Consider the following 18279-nt stretch of genomic DNA (forward strand, 5'->3'; position numbering starts at 1 on the left):
GAGTTAAGGAGGTCAACCTATCTTCTTTCTGCCGTCTAAAGATTATTGGTCAGACGAATTTTTAACTAAAATAAAAGTTGTTTATTTAATACATTAATTTATTAAAATATAAAAAATAAAAAACAAATAATTATTAATAATTAAAATAAAATACTTAAGTTTATAAATAACTTAAAATTCATCCGAACTATATTTTCATATAAGTTAATTTCTTTTACGTAAAACAGCATATTTAATAATTTAAAAAATATTTTTAATATGTTACATCAAATGTCATGTAACAACTTTACAAATAATAATGCTTATAAAAAATTATTATTTATATTGAGTAAAATATGTTTTCTATTAAAAGTATAAAAAAAAACATTTTAATAAACTTTCATAAACACGTGCCTCACTTCTTAAAAAAGAAAAATTTTCATTCCCTTTTCTATCTTTTCCTTCTTTTTCCGTGAGGTAACCTAGCCTAACCCGGACCTAACCCATTGAATTCTTGTACCATAAAATGCAATTAGGCGGCAATAATAAGTTCCCTGAAAATGTGGATATAGCTAACATGGAACAAGTTTATAAACATGGCATGGCCTAAGACGGTAGGTAGACTTTGCCCTTCCACCCATGGAAAATTTTTAGCCATGACCTGCATAAAACTATGCGATAATCATAAAATAAAGATTTGTACTTTAATAGATCTCCAAATATACAAGTAATAGAAATACAGGAATGAAGCACTGACTCGGTGAGTCCATCTAAACTTCAATCCACAAAACAACAACAGGGATGAATAATACAAGAATATACATATGCTTAAAAAAAGGAGCAGTGCAAAGATATGTACAAAGATAATACAACAGCAAAGATCTATATACAAAGAGATTTGACGAGGGGAGGACTTTTCACAAGGTGGTTTCTTCTCAACAGTTAACTATAGCCATGATATTTTGTAAAGCTGATCCACAGTTCATATACAAATCCAAAGAAGAATGCTACTTCCAACTGCATCCAATTCGCCAATACAGTTTGGAAAAACTTCTCCTGATACTAATGCCACCATAGTTCATACTCCCCTTTCTGATCCCTCATCTAGTTTCTTTCAACTTTTTAACATCGGAGATAATTTTTTGATCGACATTCTGGGTCGTTAACGTTCATTTATGCTTACTGGAGTTGATTCAACAAAATATATTCAAAGTCTGACAATGTCCTAACATGACTCGTCTATTCGTAAACCTATGATACAACAAATCAACGAGAACCCCCCTTTTTCATAACCAAGATAGCAGCCACCAAACTAGATGCCATCAGAGACCCAAGTATCCTTGATTCCTTCTTTCCATATTCCCCATCTCCATCTCACTCTTGGGAATTTGCTTCTGCATGATGAGATCAGGCCGCCAGCAACATATGAATCAACATCGCGATGGATAAGAAGCGAAACATCAGACAACTGGGTGCTTTTATCCAAAACAGAAGAGATAAATGCAAGAGTAACCTCCACTTCATGGACCACTAGATGTGCAATAAGTTGTTTTATCATCTTCATCCCAATCCCATCTTTCAAACCTCCCCGTCTGAAAGAATTCTCCATCACATGCCAGGCTCCAGGACCTAAATTAAGACATGTTATGTTCGGAAAACAATCCAACAAAGTATCAATCCCAAACTCTGCTGCTTCAACCTGTTCTCTTCTTCCTACTAAATCCAAGGTAAGTCTCTTTACCGTGCCGCAGTGACGAAACATGCTAAACAAAAAACAAAGAGAGAGGCATTCTACACTGAGCTGAAGGCATTGTATATTAGCACAATTTTTCAACCTGAGCTCATCAGTATTCTCGAGAGAGAGATTAAAATTCGTCAAGGAAGGGGCTTCAAGGACAACCAACCTAGGTTTGATGCATCTGAGATCAAAATCAACAAGGCAAGGTGCACATATGATCAAAGAAAGTGGAGCATTTGAGACCGACCATTGAAAAGTGGTAAGGTGTAAGAAATTAATCTTAGGCTCCTTAAGTCCACCAACCCCAATAAGACTGAGTTGAGTCAAATTAGGGAAACAAGCATTGATCCTGCTTAAGTCCTCATCATCCAGTCTCACAAACTCAAGGGTCAAATATCTCAACGTTGGCATCAAACACAGACCATCCACGGATAACCATGCATTCCTCACAACCAATTTCACAAGATTATGACCTGAATAAGACACATTGCAAATTTCCATGAGAGACAGACAAAACTTCGACGCATATTCTTATGGTATGTTTGGATGCACAGAAAGAAGATATAAATGAATACAATACATTTTTTTTTTGCTTGATTTGAGAGAAAGTGTTTTAAAATAAGAATTCACGAATTTCTTTCCTTCATATTTCCCTTCTACTCAAATTTCGATATTGTTGGTAAGTTTAACAGGGAGGAAAGAACTTTGATGAAAGAAAATAGAGTACTGATGTATTTTCTTTGGTTGGGGAGAAAATGAAAGGATTTTTTTTTTTTTAGAAAATGTAACTAACAACAGTTCAAATATTACATTGTTATCTTCAATTCTACCTTACAAACATACCATTAGGATCTTTTAATATTATTTTTCAACCAGAGTTGAAGTTTCACATTTAAACATATGTTATCTTAATCTTCAACACAAATTGAAACACCAATTCTGACGGAAAGAATACGAACACAGGCAAGAAACCGCATTATTGTAAGAGAAGTAAAATAAGAATAAAGGAAATTTGAGAATCGAGAAGCTAACAGGTGGAAGAGATGAGGGACAAGGCTTCGGATCGGCGCCAACAAGACTGGACCCAGAAATCGGAGACGGAGAAAGATTTCAGAGCGTGGGAAATGGATGGAAGCCACTCTCTGATGAAGCTCATGTCGGTAAGGTAGAGATCGTCGGACTCATCCTCGACGTCGTCGAAGGAGACGCCACCGAGGGCGCGATCGACGCCCAGCGAGACGGAGTCGAGAGTGGAGGTAGAGCGAGAAACGAGGTGAGAGAAGACGGTCTTGAAGGGGGTGACGTGGTGCTTGGTCTCCGGCGAACGGGACTTGAGGTAGCGCGACATGGAACAGACCAGGTTCAGCCACCGCACCTCGTATGACGCCGCGTTTAGACCCTTGGACACCGCCCTGCACCGCGCCACATCGGTGGTGTCCGTTAAACGACTCACAATTTCCACCAACAGCGACTCCGGAAGCTCCTCCATCATCGCCAATCGAATTGCGAAATTGCATTCAACATAGAGAGAGACAAAGGGAGAGATAGAGAGAGAGAGAGAGAGAGAGAGAGAGAGAAGAGTTTGTGTTTGTGTTTGTGTTTGCGTTTTGTTTTTCGGGTGACCGTGGAATTTTGACTATTTACGTATTTGACGTAAGCGAAATGTCGAATATACCCCTGCCATAAAATTCACTATATTTCGAAAACCCTAGAGAGAGAAACAGGGGGTTTGGTTAGAGAATTTAGAGAGATGGGGAGGAGGATACTGAACGATGCCTTGAGGAGTATGGTGAATGCAGAGAGGAGAGGGAAAGCTATGGTGGAACTCAAGCCAATTTCCACCGTTATGTCTTCATTTCTCCGAATCATGAAAAACCATGGTATCTTTTCTTTCTTTTGTATTTCTTTTTTCTGAACTCGAAACCCCTTTTAACTGCTTCACAATTTCAAATCTGGCAATGATGAAATGGTATGATTTCGCTTTTGAAAAGTGATTTCAGTCTCTGAAATTTATGTCATTATTCGTCGTCTATCTCCTCTCTCCTTCATTTATATGTTTGGAGTTTGAATGACTTTCGTTGTTGATTTGATTACTGTTATCATCTTCCATCTGAGTCTGAGCATGAATTTCCGTGTGAGAAATATCTTGTTGCTTAGGTAGATGAAAATGAAGGGTCCATGAACCGAAATAAAGTTCTTTAAGATTCTGACAGTTACTCTATATTGCGCCACTGTTAGTGTAGCTAATTTGGCTTAAATTCCTAATAGGTTATATCAAAGATTTTCAAGTCTATGATCCGCATAGAGTGGGGAGGATAACGGTTGAACTACAAGGTAGGATCAACGATTGCAAGGCCCTTACATACCGAAAAGATATCAAGGCAAGGGATGTTGAAGCCTACAGATTGCAGACTCTTCCTACGCATCAGGTTCGTTTATGTTAATGATTCGTTTTCATGTTATAGCTTCCGGCAGCTGTTTCTGTCTGATTGTGGTTGTTATAATTTGTGTTTTAAGAATAATATTTAATCGGAAATCAAAGGAAAAGGATAATTGTGCCTTTCTTTTTCTGTGTGCAGTGGGGTTATGTTGTGATTACAACTCCTGATGGTGTTTTGGATCATGAAGAAGCCATTAAGAAGAATGTAGGTGGCCAGGTTCTTGGTTACTTTCACTGAAATGATCGTTGTCATGCTATTTTGGCTGTGTATTACGTTCAGTTATGTTTCCAGATAAACATTCAAAGAAATTTTTTTTTCCTGTATGAATGTTATAAGATAGCAGCTCATGCATGGAGAGTATGATGAATTGCATTTGATGCTTTGTAGAAATTAGTCCTGTTTTGGTTAAATGGTATATTAAACGTGAAGGAATGCTATGCCTCCTACTTCTTAATCTACTTCAAATTCCAAGTTCATGTAGTCCAGGGTTAATTCTATCATTCTACGCAATTGTTTCCTATTTCTCAAAAATTGCAGTTTTGGATGAGAAGATATTTCTTGTAAACGATGTCAACGTTTAAATTAATGTCCAACCCTGTTTCTCAGTAGTCATTTATGATATGCTTAACAAATTCAAGCCCAATTATTTTGCTACATTTTTCAGCTCTTGTAAGTAAACTACGAGTGTTGAAATAGACGTGTACAAATGCATTTGCCATCCAATTTAGGGTGAAAAATAAGAAATATCTCTGCTTGTGAAAATTTTGGCTCCAAATTTCTTAGTATTACAGTGTTCTGATATTTCATGGAAGAAGAACGCAGTGAACAACAGCAGCATCATTGATATTTACTAGTTAAATTAAGAAATTGTCAAAATAGTAAATTCATTGATATTTTAATTTTAGATGTGTGCAGAAACATTTATGATGTGTGGCAGTTCATCTCAATAGAGAAACTATTACCGCTTATGCGATTACTTCACGCTTTGAAATTTGTAAAATGTGTAAATTTTCAATTGTACCGTTCGATCTTTGCGTAGCTGTTATAAATTCCTTCTATCCTTGCCCTTACATTGTTACATATATAATAACATTACTAATTTTTTATCTACCAACATTAGTGACCGGTTGTTATCTACCAAAAGTCACTACATAGTGGTTTCAAAATTATATTTAGCTTCATCTTATAATCTTAAGAAATTCAATGATTTTTTTTCTTGTGAGATTGAAGTGTCCTCGACGTTGTTTTTTGTACTAATTTAGGTATCCACCTTATTTCTACCAAACATGACGTTCCTTGTAGATAAAGAATCACACGTTTTATTTTATTAATAGTAAATAGCAACACTCGGTGATTCGCATTACAGTCAAAATCATAAGCCCCACAGTTTGAGGGAAATCAATTTTAACCACCCACAGAAAAAAGCAGAATGAAAAACCAAAAACATAGTACGTCAAGTTAACTTGGATCATAGTACGAAACATTCTGAAATGGTGTTCATTGAACACGCCTGCAAATAGTGAAGCCATCACCAATTGAAACAACAGAAATTTCAACACGAGAATCATCTGCAATGGCTTTGTTGAAAGCTACAACAGACTGTCTGTATTTTCTTCTGGGTATTGGAACATCCTCTTCAGGCCATGCAACAGTTCCACCCCAGAGGGTGTTATCATAGATTATTAACCCACCAATCTTCACCAGTTTAAGAAGCCGCTCGTGGTAATTCCAGTAGTTATCTTTATCAGCATCAACGAAAGCAAACTCAAAACTATCCTTATTTGAATCCTGTAGCAGAACAAACACAACCAAAATATCAAACAAAAACTACTATAAAGGAGTTAGATCAGTAACATGACAGCAACACAGAATGATGCTCACTTCTTGTAATAGTTTATCAAGAACAGGTAAAGCTGGTGACTGTATGAAGTCGATCTTGTGCTCTATACCAGCCTTCTTAATGAATGGTAGTCCTATCTCATAAGCTTCTCTATCTGGATCTAGGGCTATAACCTACACCACACAAACAATGGAGTTGGTGACATAGAACAGACATATTATTAACTGTACCAAATAACCTTCAAAAGTGCAAACCTTTCCATCATCTGGAATGGTGAGTGCAGTGAGGAGAAGAGAGTATCCTGTAAAAACTCCCACTTCAATGGTCTTTTTAGCATTCAACAGCTTCAAGAGCAAGGCCATTAGCTGACCCGCATCAGGATCAGCACCCATGAAGCCCCTGGTCAGTGAAAATGGCATTACGTAAACAGTTTCATTATGATATGGTAACTAAATTTATAAAACAAAGCCCTTTATTAATGTTTACTAGTTGAGCACAGACACTGCTATCACAAATATTCAGATGAGTGAAAAACTCTAGGTAGATCCTGAGAATGGGGACCCCGATCAACACAATAACCACACCACAGATTCATTAAGACGATGCAGAAGCTAAAAACAAGAAACATAGAAAAGAAGCAGATGTACAAGATGCAATGTAAAAGTAAATAGATTATAATTCTGACCAAGCCTCGTACCAAAAACTGAAACTTATAGCAGTCTTTCGAATTTCAACCAAGACCTTAACTTAACTATGTTAACAGACTTTGTTTTTGTTGTTTTTAATAATGTCAACCAGGGCGGATCTTTGTTGTGGTCCCTCAAAATTTTTAATTTTTTTTAAAAAATATATGTAGTATATAATATAAATGAAAATTAGATTAGATGGATTTTTATTTTTTATAAAGTATAATATATAATGTTAATGAATAATAAAACATAAAATTAAATATCATAAAAGTGAAAAAAATTTATAGAAATATTTTTTATTTTCTCTTTCACTATGGTGTAAGTTTTTTACAGTACTCATTTTTCACACTTTGATGTTTTTTTTTATTGGCGAAATAACCATTCTTTCTATTTATATTTTTCATATATTCTCTTTCATTTTTAACACTCCTGTATATTGTGAAAGTTAAATATTAGTATAATAGTTAGTACTTTATTAATCGTATTATCATGAGTTTTTTTTTATATCTTTTTTCTATAAATATAGAAAGAAAGATATGTATTATATATTTATCCATACCAATTTTTAGTTATGACTTAATTATTATGACTTTTTCTTTCAGTGTTAGTTCTTCCAGTGGGAGAAAGAATAATTACCAAGGGTGTGTTGCAGTGGCATTCCTGAGCTCTTTGAGAGTCTCTGCTTCTCGAGGGTAAACGCTAGTCTCCAGTATATACTGCCACAACATTGTTGTTGGATTGAACAATTTATGAAAATGAAATCCAAGGAAAAAGTAATGTTTGTACGACAAACCTACCTTTGTCAACTTCTCACTCTGCAGTATTATTGGATTAGAGGACATTTCTATTTCTCTTTGTTTTTTTCTTCTGTTGGACTTACAATGCGTCTCCTGTTTAGGTTTCGGCCATTTAAAAGAAGTGAAGCGGAGGTTGCACGTTGCAACGTTGCAACCCCCGTTCCTTCATCTGTTCAACAAACAATCAAGGGGGTGTAAATATGTATTTCCTTTTATGTGGGTGTTTTGAAGTTATAAATTTTACCAAATTTTTTCAACAATAAAACTTTCTTAAAAAGTTAAAATTGCTGTCACATTTAGTTTTATTTAATGTTTGTTCTTGGAGGGAAGCCAGTATCTGACGAAGGTGGCCGTTACATTACAAAATTTTGTTTTAGTTAATGATCTCAATAATGGAAACTATCGAATCAAGTTTTTTAATAACAGTGATGTGAGAAGGTAGACATGGTGGGACTCATCACCATAACCACCGGAGGTCGTTGTTGTTCCCTTTCGCAATCATAGGACGCCGCTAACGGGAACCCCACAGCCTGACAGTAACAGCGACAACAACAGCGACCCACTTTTTCAACACAGCTACCAGATTCATTTATTGAACTCTTGATTTGGTACTTTTCTTTTTTGACTTGAACATTTTGCACGTGACAATTGCTTCCTGCACTCCATTATTTTCTTTATGCACCTACAATTATAAAATTTTACCTTTTTGCCCTTAGGAGTTTTATTTGAAACATTTGGGTAAGTGGATTAGTGTTGTCCGGATAATGGATTCCATAAGGTACGTGGCTGACCAGAAAATTGATTCGAAGGGAAAAAATAATGACGGGAAAATGAATTCCGGAAGGAGAAAAATGATATCCAGAAAATAGATTCCAAAAGGGAAAAAACATTTTTCGAGAGAGATTTCAGAAGAGGTAAGATTCGGAAAAAACAATTCCAAAAAGAAGAATTGCTGAAAAAAATTCCGAAAAAAGATTGCAGAAACATATTTTTCTTTTCCGAAAACAAAATTTCCAAATAAATTTTCTATTTTTGGATTACATTTTTCGAATGTAACTTTCAAATAAGGACAAAATCGGAAATTAAATAAATTCCATAGGGTGCAGAAAGAGAATGATAGGGTGCAGAAGCAATACCCTTCTCCCTCCCATACTATTATTGATATAAGGCTTTTTTTTGTTATTTGTTGGTAGACCACCTATATTCATGATGGGATAACAATATAGAAATATTTAATAATTTTTTTTTCAAAAGTTTATTCAAATATAATTATTTTCTACGCGGTAAATGTGTCTATGGAATATACATTCTTTGATAAAAAAAATTTAAAATTTTATGAGAGTAATTGAACTAATGAAAAATAAAAAAAATTTAAATTTTATTTTAAAAAATAAAAATTTAAAATTTTTCATGGTTTTTACTTTATATATTTAGTTTTCGTATTTTCTCTTCGGCTTAATTTTAGTTTGGGAGATCAAAATATAATTAAGATGACTACTTATTTTTCTAATATTGATACAAATTATTTTTTATATAAATTGTTATGACATTGTTTTTGCAAATTAGTTTATTTCTTATTTGATATACTAAGAATTTATCGGCCAATGTTACGAAAATTATCTTTTGACATATGTGAATTAGACTTTTTTTTTATATAAGCCAGTCATAATTATTGTTTTTGTCAACGTTTACATTTATTATTTTTTATTACTAACATGAATGTTAGGTTGTTTCAATTTTATTAAATGTTGACTACAAATTATTTTAGTCATTAAATAGTGTTATTTGATATTTAAATAATTTTTAAATTAAATAGTAATTGAAATATTCAGTTAAATGAGAAAATTTAAATTTAATAAATTTGAATTGATTTACCCAAACAAAATATTTAAAAACAAAATACTTTCAAATAATATTAATTCAAATCGAATGGATTTGAATGTCCCATATATTAAAAAAAAAAATAATCCAAACACAAGTTAGAATTTGGTTGGCTTTCTCATGTGATTTATATTTATATGTTTCACATGTTTAGTTAAACAAATACTTCTAGGTGATATTCAATTGGTTAGAGACATTGAGTTTTCTCAGTATATAACATGTATGCAATAATTTGAATATATTGATAGTTATACCTATAATAATGTGTTGGCTTTTATATATGCAATTATACATTTTATAAGTGTTCTATAAGTTGTTTATCCTTATATTTGATTTTTTTTCAATACTTATATATTTAGTATTTGTATAACAAGTCTACTTGAAAGTTGTACATCACTTTATATAGGATTTTTAAACAATTTTTTCATTATTGAAAAAAAAAATCAATTTTTTTAAAACATTGAGATTCGTCATAAATCTCTTCATTATGTTGCTCTCTAACGATTGGAAATTAATTATTATAAAAAGTTGAGTTTGTTGTGTTGATTTTTTATCCGACATAAAAAGTTTATTATACTTTGTCCATTCTTTAATAACAAAACTTTTTTTATAACAGTGCATGTTCGTAGATCATGGTGAATCCAGCCAAAGGTGGAATAATTAAAGTTTATGCGATTAATGTGGTTACAAATTGTGAGTGAAAGTGCATTGAGAATCAAGTTATGCGCCTGCAGAAAATGATTCCATCACCAATTGAAACAAAAGCAATTTCAACACGAGAATCCTTTGAAATTGCTTGGTTGAAAGCAAGCGATAAGAGTCTCCACTCTTGTTTATCCTCCGAAACTGCCTTTTCAGGCAAGGCAACAGTTCCTCCCCACAGTGCATTATCATATGCAACTATTCCACCGATCTTCACCAATCTCATAAGTCTCTCGTGGTAATTCCAGTAATTCTTTTTATCAGCATCAATGAAAGCAAAGTCAAAACTCCCCTCCTTTGCCGCCTGCACATAACCATGGATTCAACATATTCCTTTTTCTTTAAAATCTTAATTTATCATTCTAGAAAGCGAGGTTAAATGTCAGCATAAATTCAATACGGAAAATATAAACATAAGAAAAAAATATTCATAAATTCATTATCTTAAAGATTGTGGGTTGGAGATAGTGTTAATCCCTTATGTATAGATTGAATTCATGTTTTATTGGTGTTGTGTCTTTATGATAGATGCAGATCTCACTTTAGAACTAGTTTTATAAAGTTAAGTTAGACTTAAAGTTTTTTTTATCCCATTGTCTTAAGATTTTGGATTGGTGGTGATATCAATCTTTTATGTGTGAGTTAAACTCATGTCTTATTAGTCTTCTATATCTGATAGGTGCAAACTTCACTTTAGAAACCGATTTTTTAATGTTGAGATATGTTTAAAATTTTCTTGTCTTATTGTCTTGAGGTTTTGGGTTGGGGGTGGTGTTGATCTCTTATGAGTAGCTTGAACTCATGTCTTATTAATCTTGTATCTTTATGATGTAGAAAGACTAAACTTTCTATTTACAACTAATTCTAAGTCAAACACTATCCCTCATGTTGGGTAAACTTAAATGTGAATTATTGCATTTAATTGTGTTAGTATATTTAATTGTCTTAGGAGATCGTAAAGGTCACGAGTATATCTAGTAATGATTCTGGCACGCACTAAATTTCATTAATTATGTAGTCGTTGTATTTAATGAATGTAGTTGAAAAGACCTATAAATTAATCATATATTGTATTGCTGATTGTAAAATACAAGACTTAACATACAAAAGTGTTTATTGAGAGACTTGTTTGTGAAGACATGCAAATGGATATGCATAGCTTACATCTTCTAAGAGCTTATCAAGAACTGGTAAAGCTGGAGACTCAATGAAGTCAATCTTGTGTTCAACACCAGCCTTTTTAATGAATGGTAGTCCTATCTCATAAGCTTTTCTATCTCGATCCATCGCTATAATCTACAGTAGCAAGCACATAATAAATGAATACGGAGCTAACAACAACATAACAAGGAGTATATATAGCTACCATACTAACTTTTCCATCATCTGGAATGGTGAGTGCAGTGAGGAGAAGAGAGTATCCAGTAAAAACTCCAACTTCAATTGTGTTTTTAGCATTCGAAACCTTCAAGAGCATGGCCATTAGCTGACCCGCATCAGGTGCAGCACCCATGAAACCCCTTTAGAATGAAAATCACAGTACATACAAAAAAATTTCCTTATGTCATTGCTCAAAACTCAAATTCAATGAAAAGCCATTCTTTTGAGAAATTCTTTCGCAGAGAGAGAGAGAGAGAGAGAGAAGAATTACATGGGGTGCTTTGCAGTTGCATTTCTTAGCTCTTTGAGGGTTTCTGCTTCTCGTGGATAAACGCCGGTCTCCAATATATACTGCCACAAGAAAAATGAACTTAAGAATCGAATATATACGGAATCAAATGAAAATTCCAAGAAATGTTTGATTTTCTTACCTTTAGTAATCCCTCACTCTGCAATATCACTGTATTCGGGGACACTTTTGGCTCTGATATATTCTCCATTTCCCAGTAACCTACTTACGTAACAGAGTCCTCAAATCAATAAAAAAAGAAGTTCTACTACATGTTATGATTAGACTTGGTATTCAATACCTGAATTTCAAGGATGTTCAAAGAAGATAGAAGCTAAACTCTGAGCACAGCATATTATTCCACCGTTCTTTAATAGTCTCAATTAATAACGGTAGGAATGCAGATAAGTGTTTTTAGTTAATATAAGTTGCTTCTTTATAATCTTTCAGGCAAAGAATGCTTCATTTAGATCTTGCTCACCATCTTTTCGTGCTCTTCCGAGACATTTTGGAAGACACCCTATTTTAATTTCTTGGATACAGATAAGAAAAATTACTGGCCAGATACATGATTCCAACTAATTTCAACATAATAATATGTACGCAAGTTTTCAATTATAAAATTAAAATATTAACTTTCTATCATATATATATATATATATATATATATATATATATATATATAATGTAACAATTAATTAAAAATTATGTAATAGAGAACCATATCATTTTTTTTTTGAATTATGCAAGACCAAATATTATGAATCAGTGATAATAATTATAGTTACGATAATAAAAATAAAAGGGGTTGATGTATATGTTTTGTTAGACTATGTTATTCAACTCGCTATTCTTCTTTTTCTTTTGAATCTTCACATCAAGTTAACCATGTTGAATTCACTTTTTAAAAATGCATAGGACACGAAATTGAATTTCTGCTAGAATTTTGTGATGAGGTAAGTTATATTAATGTAAAGAATAAATTTGAGGAGAATTAGAACTTTTAATGCCCGAATACTTAGTATGATTCAACATGGGGAAGAACATTACACCATACACTATTAGTAAACAATGAGTTTCTCGTATCTAAACAGGAACAATGAGTTGAATAAAGTATTTAAAATTGCAGTGCACGCCACCACTACATTAAACAAAACATCGTGTGTAAATAACATAACACCACTCATTGTTTTTCTCCACAATTTCAGCAAAGGGTACTATGTTGTTGCAAGCAAGAACTTGAAAATTTATTGAAGATGCTTCTTACGAGACGAAAATTGGGCAGCGAAGGTGTCACAATCAGGTAACTTTGGATGAACATGTAGTGCCTTCTTCTTTGAGGGAATATCCTCATCACAGTTTAAAGGTTTTGAAGTCTCTTCCTTATCTGGTATCATTGCAGATAATGTTACAGTTTCCTCATTTCTAGGTTCTGAACCTGCATCTTCTGCTGATCCATGCTCAGAATCACTAGTATCAGAATCTAAGTATGCATCTGAGCCACTTCCACTTGATTCCTTGTTTGCTTCACCTTGCACTTTCTTGCAAGGTTTCACCACATTATCATTACCATTCATGAAATGTTCATTGTGTTGTTCAGTTACATTAGTCTGTTCATGGTGTATCTCAAAAGCGCTTCTTCGGAATGTGCTAGTAACATAACCAGCAGAAAGATGTTTGGAAGAATGAAAAGCATATTCTAGAGATAATTCAGCTCTAAACCCTCCTCTAGAAGAACTCTTCCATTCACTTGAACACTGTCTTGTTAAATTTTCACGGTTGGAAAGTTCAGCAGCTGCTCTTGCAGCCACGCTTGCACGTTCTGCAGATTCTGCAGCTACCTGTGCAGCAGTTGCAGCATCTTTGAATTCCATCTCCCAATTATGTCTACCCTTTTCAAAAGCACTCGTGTTTTCAGAACACAAGTTTCCAAAATCCACGAATATTCACCAACGCAATTACCGTCTTACTATGTTTCTCATAAAGTGATTAAAAGAAGTTACCTGAAGATTTTAGTTTTCCATGCTTCTCGCAAAAACTTCTAGACATATCTTGCATTTCTGTAAGTTGACAAGAAGCATGTAAACTAGGAGGTTCTTTTTCATCACCAACAAGTGGAACACGAAGTTGTGGAGGTTCCACGGGAGTACCCTTCTCAAAAGTGCTTGGTCCAGCCTTATGATATAAATGGTGGCAAATTAATACAATAAAACATATTGATCACTTCAAACTTGCTAATTATAAGGTTATAATCATGAATCACTATCTATGATAAGATTGTTGATTCTTCAATAACTGCCTTAAAAGTCACAAACAAAGTAAAAGTTTTTACACTGAAAATACAAAGCCATTAAACTAACTGAAGATCATAATGAACAAACAAACCCTACCAGTAAATCGTGAGACAGATTCTCATCATTTTCTTCTAAAGACGGTTGCCATCTGACATTATATTCCTCTGCAATTTCAATCAGTATTCTGATTTTGGTTGGACCATCTGGTGCTCTGTGAGACAATTTCTCAACCAACTGAAAGGCAATACTAAATTAGAAAAAAAAAATGATGACAGATAATTTTGAACATGATAACACAGAGTAAGAAAGACTTGCCAAACGATTTACACCACATTCAGGGCGTAATTCAACAGCTGCTGAGACAAACTCTTTCCCATACTTAGCCATAAAATGCTTCTTGACATCCACAAGCTCAGGTATATCTAAACACCTTGGGGATGCAAATATTACACTCGAAATCGCTTCCTTCAAATCTACTGGGCAGTTTCTACTGGGGAAAGAATAGAAAGGTAGAAGGATCAACACAGTGACAATGTATGATCACAATCAACTAACTTTCTACATTGCCAAGATCAACACTTTCAGAAAGAAACTCTCACATGCAGCAGTGTTCCCTATATAAATTATAATTAACCCTCTTATGCAGACAAGATAAAATAAATAAATAAATAAACAAACTATAATAAAGATAAGAAAGTATAAAAAAAGATGTTCTAAACTTATTTAGGTGAAATCTACACACTTCTGTGATTCAATCACTGGCATACGTGCTGTAATGAGTTCACAGTATATCTTAATAAGATCGTATGCTCCCATGGTCTTCTCTTCCATCACTACATATTCCACCTGAAAACACGTAAAAGGAGAAGTTGATAAAAAAAAAATTAAAAGAAAAGAAAAACAAAAGATATATGGAGAATAACCTTTTCTTATGTATTCATCATTCATTATTATTCCCCTTTTTAGCTTATTGGAAATTACTTTTGAAAGCTGATATAAAATATCATAAAGAATTATATATAAAAAAAAAATCTATAGATTTAACTGTACACTATATTTTTTGTAAAAAAAAAAAACATTTTAGTATTACTCTGACTCTGGCAGCATGGTTGTGGCCAGAGTGAAGCAAGTCAGCCAATTCTTTCCGTAGCTGCTTCACTTGCCGTTCGCTCTTGTTCTTCAAAACCTCTATCCGTGAAACCGCAAGCTTCAACGCGGTTTTGCTGCATCATCACAAATCAAACTCAAATCACCAAAATCTCTTCTTCTATAATCAAACACTGCACAAACATCATAACAACCACATCAAGTTTTGTACCATTTTTTGGACTTGAAATTCGGAAACATAGCTTCTACGACACGAAATTCAAATGAACGAGAAACACTGTTGCTGTTTGTTTGAACCAAGTAAATTATATTTCACAGTTTGAATGGACCTTTGGCTAAATATATATAATGGTAAGAAACTTAGCGGAAGAAAAATAAAAAGGTTTAGAATAATTAGAGAATAAGAACTTCATGTAAATCAATTGCTGTAAGAAGTTATTGTTATTTAATTGCATATAAAGTTTAGTTTGACAATTGTGAGCATTGGATTGAACTACCATTATACCTTGTGACAGTCACAGAGAGCTACAACACCCAACTATGAATATTGTATTGTTAGTGTTGTTGCTTCAGTGATAAAAAAAGACTTTGTTTATTACCTCATTTTCACTCCCAAATTTCATATATTAACCTCTTGCAGCTTGTGTCAAGGAATCATCTTACAGTTAAGACTAAATATTCCGAGTTCATCAACTCTAGACGGTTCTTATGACATTCAACCACCATGAAAGTGTTGTTGCAATATAATTCAAGCTCATATGTGCACACGTAAGAAGCTGAATAAAAGTCAGAGAAAATTAGTGACCTTGTTGGAAGACTTTGTCAAAAGTCTGTTGCAGGTTTTTCGGCTATTAGTTAGGAGCACTTTAAGATTCAGTTTTTAAGTTATTCTTAGCACCACTAATGTAGGATTGTTAGACGTGGTTAGTGGAGATAGTTAGCCAAGTTTTTTTTATTATATAAACATTGTATTGTTCAACATTTTAAATGAATGTGAGGAGAACAATAAACTGAGCTCTCTCTCTTCCATTATTCTGTCATCTGGTTCTATTATCTTCCTCCTCTAATATCCAACTTTTTGGTATCAGAGCAATCCGGGTTCATATCCAGGGAATTGTTGAGTGAGAAGAGAGATCACTCAAACACAAGGATAAACACGGTTGGAGAGTGAAAAAGTTGTTCATAATGCAGAACAATGGATCTGGAGCCACTTCACAATTGCCTATCTTTAAAGGCATAAATTATCAGTTTTGGAGCTTGAAAATGAAAACATTATTCAAGTCTCAAGAACTGTGGAGTTTTGTTGAAGAAGGATTTGATGATGCTCAATCTCCAGAACCTGATCAGCAATTGAAAGAAAAGAGAAAGAAAGATTCCAAGGCATTATTTTTGATACAACAGGCCTTGGATGATGGAATCTTTCCCAGAATTGCTTCAGCAACCACATCCAAGATGGCATGGGATACTCTAAAGCAAGAGTATCTAGGTGACAAGAAGGTGATTACAGTGAGGCTGCAATCACTAAGGAGAGAGTTTGAAACAGCTCTAATGACGGACAAAGAATCGGTCCAAGAATACCTGTCACGTGTATCCACTGTGGTACAACAAATGCGGTCATATGGAGAAACAATGACCAATGAGCATGTGGTTGGAAAAGTTCTAAGAAGTCTCACAAGCAAATATGACCATGTTGTAGCAGCCATTGAAGAGTCAAAGGACATGGGAGAATACACCTTTGATGAACTCATGGGATCCTTGCAAGCTCATGAGGAGAGGCTCAATAGAAATGGTGAGAAGAAGGAAGAGAAGGCATTCCATGTGAAAGGAGATTCCTCAAACAGGGAAAAGACAGGGCAATTCAGTGGAAGAGGTAGAGGAAGAGCTGGCTCTAGAGGAAGGGGCCGTGGAAGAGGACAGAATAAGGAAGGAAAAGAGCAATCGTATAAGGGTCCACTCAAATGTTACTATTGCAAGAAGCCAGGCCACAAAGAAGCTAGCTGCTGGAAGAAGGAGGAGGATGAACAAAAGGGTGATCAAAAATCCAATTTTGTGGAGAATGAGCAAAAGTTGTTTTTAGCACAAAGTGCAGCTGGAAATGATGCAGGAGATGGCGTGTGGTATGTTGACAGTGGATGTTCCAACCATATGTCAAGTGCCAAGTCTATGTTCAGAGAACTGAATGAATCTTTGAAGAGCAAGGTGAGGCTTGGAGATGGAAAGCAACTTGAAGTGGAAGGAAGAGGCACGATTGCAATCAAAACGGAGCAAGGAAACACCAAGCTATTATATGATGTGCAGTATGTGCCAAATTTGGCTCACAATTTGCTGAGTGTGGGTCAATTAATCAATTCTGGATATTCAGTATTGTTTGAAAATGATTTTTGTTTGATTTGTGATAAGAAATCCAAAGAAGTTGTAGTAAAGATTGTTATGGGGAGAAACAGAATGTTCCCTCTTGATTTATCTGGCAATGTGAGCAAAGCACTGACAGTTAGAGGAGATGATGATGCCAAGCTGTGGCATTTGAGGTATGGCCATCTGAATGTGCAGGGACTGAAGCTTCTAAGTTCCAAAGACATGGTGCAAGGGCTGCCTAAAATTGGTGAGCTTGAATTGTGTGAAGGATGCTTATATGGAAAACAGTCAAAAGGACCATTTCCTAATGGCAGAGCTTGGAGAGCAAGTGAAAGTTTGGAGCTGTTGCATGCTGATCTCTGTGGACCAATGCAGACAGTTTCTCTTGGTGGAAGTAGGTATTTCTTGCTCATAACTGATGACTACAGTAGAATGAGTTGGGTCTACTTTCTAAAGGCTAAGTCTGAAGCCTTTGAAAACTTTAAAATTTTTAAGGCTATGGTTGAGAAACAATCTGGTCTATGTGTGAAAGCCTTAAGAACAGATCGTGGTGGCGAATTCTTGTCAAATGAATTCATCACATTTTGTGAGGAGCATGGAATAAGAAGAGAATTGACTGCACCATATACTCCAGAGCAAAACGGAGTAGCTGAGAGAAAGAACAGAACTGTTGTAGAGATGGCAAGAAGCATGCTCAAAGCTAGAGGTGTACCAAACAACTTTTGGTGTGAAGCTGTAGCTACTGCAGTGTACATCCTAAATGTCTCTCCTACAAAGGCAGTCATGA

At 34.5% G+C, this 18279-nt stretch overlaps 5 protein-coding genes across 6 annotated transcripts; 1 reads left to right on the forward strand and 4 right to left on the reverse strand.

Annotated features, from left to right (window-relative positions):
- Window positions 1-664: 664 nt before the first annotated feature.
- On the reverse strand, window positions 665-3317 carry LOC114177778 (F-box/LRR-repeat protein At4g29420). Its single transcript, XM_028063297.1, has 2 exons — window positions 2750-3317; window positions 665-2190 (listed from the first exon to the last, which is right to left on the reverse strand). The coding sequence occupies exons 1-2, from the start codon at window positions 3207-3209 to the stop codon at window positions 1292-1294; spliced, it is 1359 nt and encodes a 452-aa protein (XP_027919098.1). The 5' UTR covers window positions 3210-3317; the 3' UTR covers window positions 665-1291.
- An 82-nt stretch (window positions 3318-3399) lies between these two features.
- LOC114177779 (40S ribosomal protein S15a-5) lies at window positions 3400-7536 on the forward strand. 2 transcript variants are annotated; one of them, XM_028063299.1, is made up of 4 exons: window positions 3420-3597; window positions 3986-4146; window positions 4297-4362; window positions 7290-7536. In XM_028063299.1, exons 1-4 carry the CDS (start codon window positions 3468-3470, stop codon window positions 7293-7295), a joined length of 363 nt encoding a protein of 120 aa, XP_027919100.1. In that variant the 5' UTR covers window positions 3420-3467; the 3' UTR covers window positions 7296-7536. The 2 variants fall into 2 exon arrangements, with proteins under 2 accessions (XP_027919099.1, XP_027919100.1); XM_028063298.1 differs by lacking the exon at window positions 7290-7536 and having other exon boundaries at window positions 3400-3597; window positions 4297-4632.
- On the reverse strand, window positions 5458-7577 carry LOC114177780 (probable caffeoyl-CoA O-methyltransferase At4g26220). The gene is made up of 5 exons (XM_028063300.1): window positions 7485-7577; window positions 7324-7403; window positions 6253-6397; window positions 6040-6171; window positions 5458-5946 (listed from the first exon to the last, which is right to left on the reverse strand). Exons 1-5 carry the CDS (start codon window positions 7527-7529, stop codon window positions 5656-5658), a joined length of 693 nt encoding a protein of 230 aa, XP_027919101.1. The 5' UTR covers window positions 7530-7577; the 3' UTR covers window positions 5458-5655.
- A 2422-nt stretch (window positions 7578-9999) lies between these two features.
- Window positions 10000-12217, reverse strand: LOC114174890 (probable caffeoyl-CoA O-methyltransferase At4g26220). The gene is made up of 6 exons (XM_028059624.1): window positions 12038-12217; window positions 11879-11958; window positions 11719-11798; window positions 11443-11587; window positions 11232-11363; window positions 10000-10371 (listed from the first exon to the last, which is right to left on the reverse strand). Exons 2-6 carry the CDS (start codon window positions 11945-11947, stop codon window positions 10081-10083), a joined length of 717 nt encoding a protein of 238 aa, XP_027915425.1. The 5' UTR covers window positions 11948-11958; window positions 12038-12217; the 3' UTR covers window positions 10000-10080.
- A 520-nt stretch (window positions 12218-12737) lies between these two features.
- On the reverse strand, window positions 12738-15476 carry LOC114179453 (IST1-like protein). The gene is made up of 7 exons (XM_028065797.1): window positions 15349-15476; window positions 15121-15253; window positions 14773-14876; window positions 14346-14520; window positions 14127-14264; window positions 13740-13911; window positions 12738-13623 (listed from the first exon to the last, which is right to left on the reverse strand). The coding sequence occupies exons 1-7, from the start codon at window positions 15375-15377 to the stop codon at window positions 13574-13576; spliced, it is 801 nt and encodes a 266-aa protein (XP_027921598.1). The 5' UTR covers window positions 15378-15476; the 3' UTR covers window positions 12738-13573.
- Window positions 15477-18279: the final 2803 nt, after the last annotated feature.

Source organism: Vigna unguiculata, chromosome 3 (assembly GCF_004118075.2).
Source record: "Vigna unguiculata cultivar IT97K-499-35 chromosome 3, ASM411807v1, whole genome shotgun sequence".
NCBI lineage: Eukaryota > Viridiplantae > Streptophyta > Magnoliopsida > Fabales > Fabaceae > Vigna > Vigna unguiculata.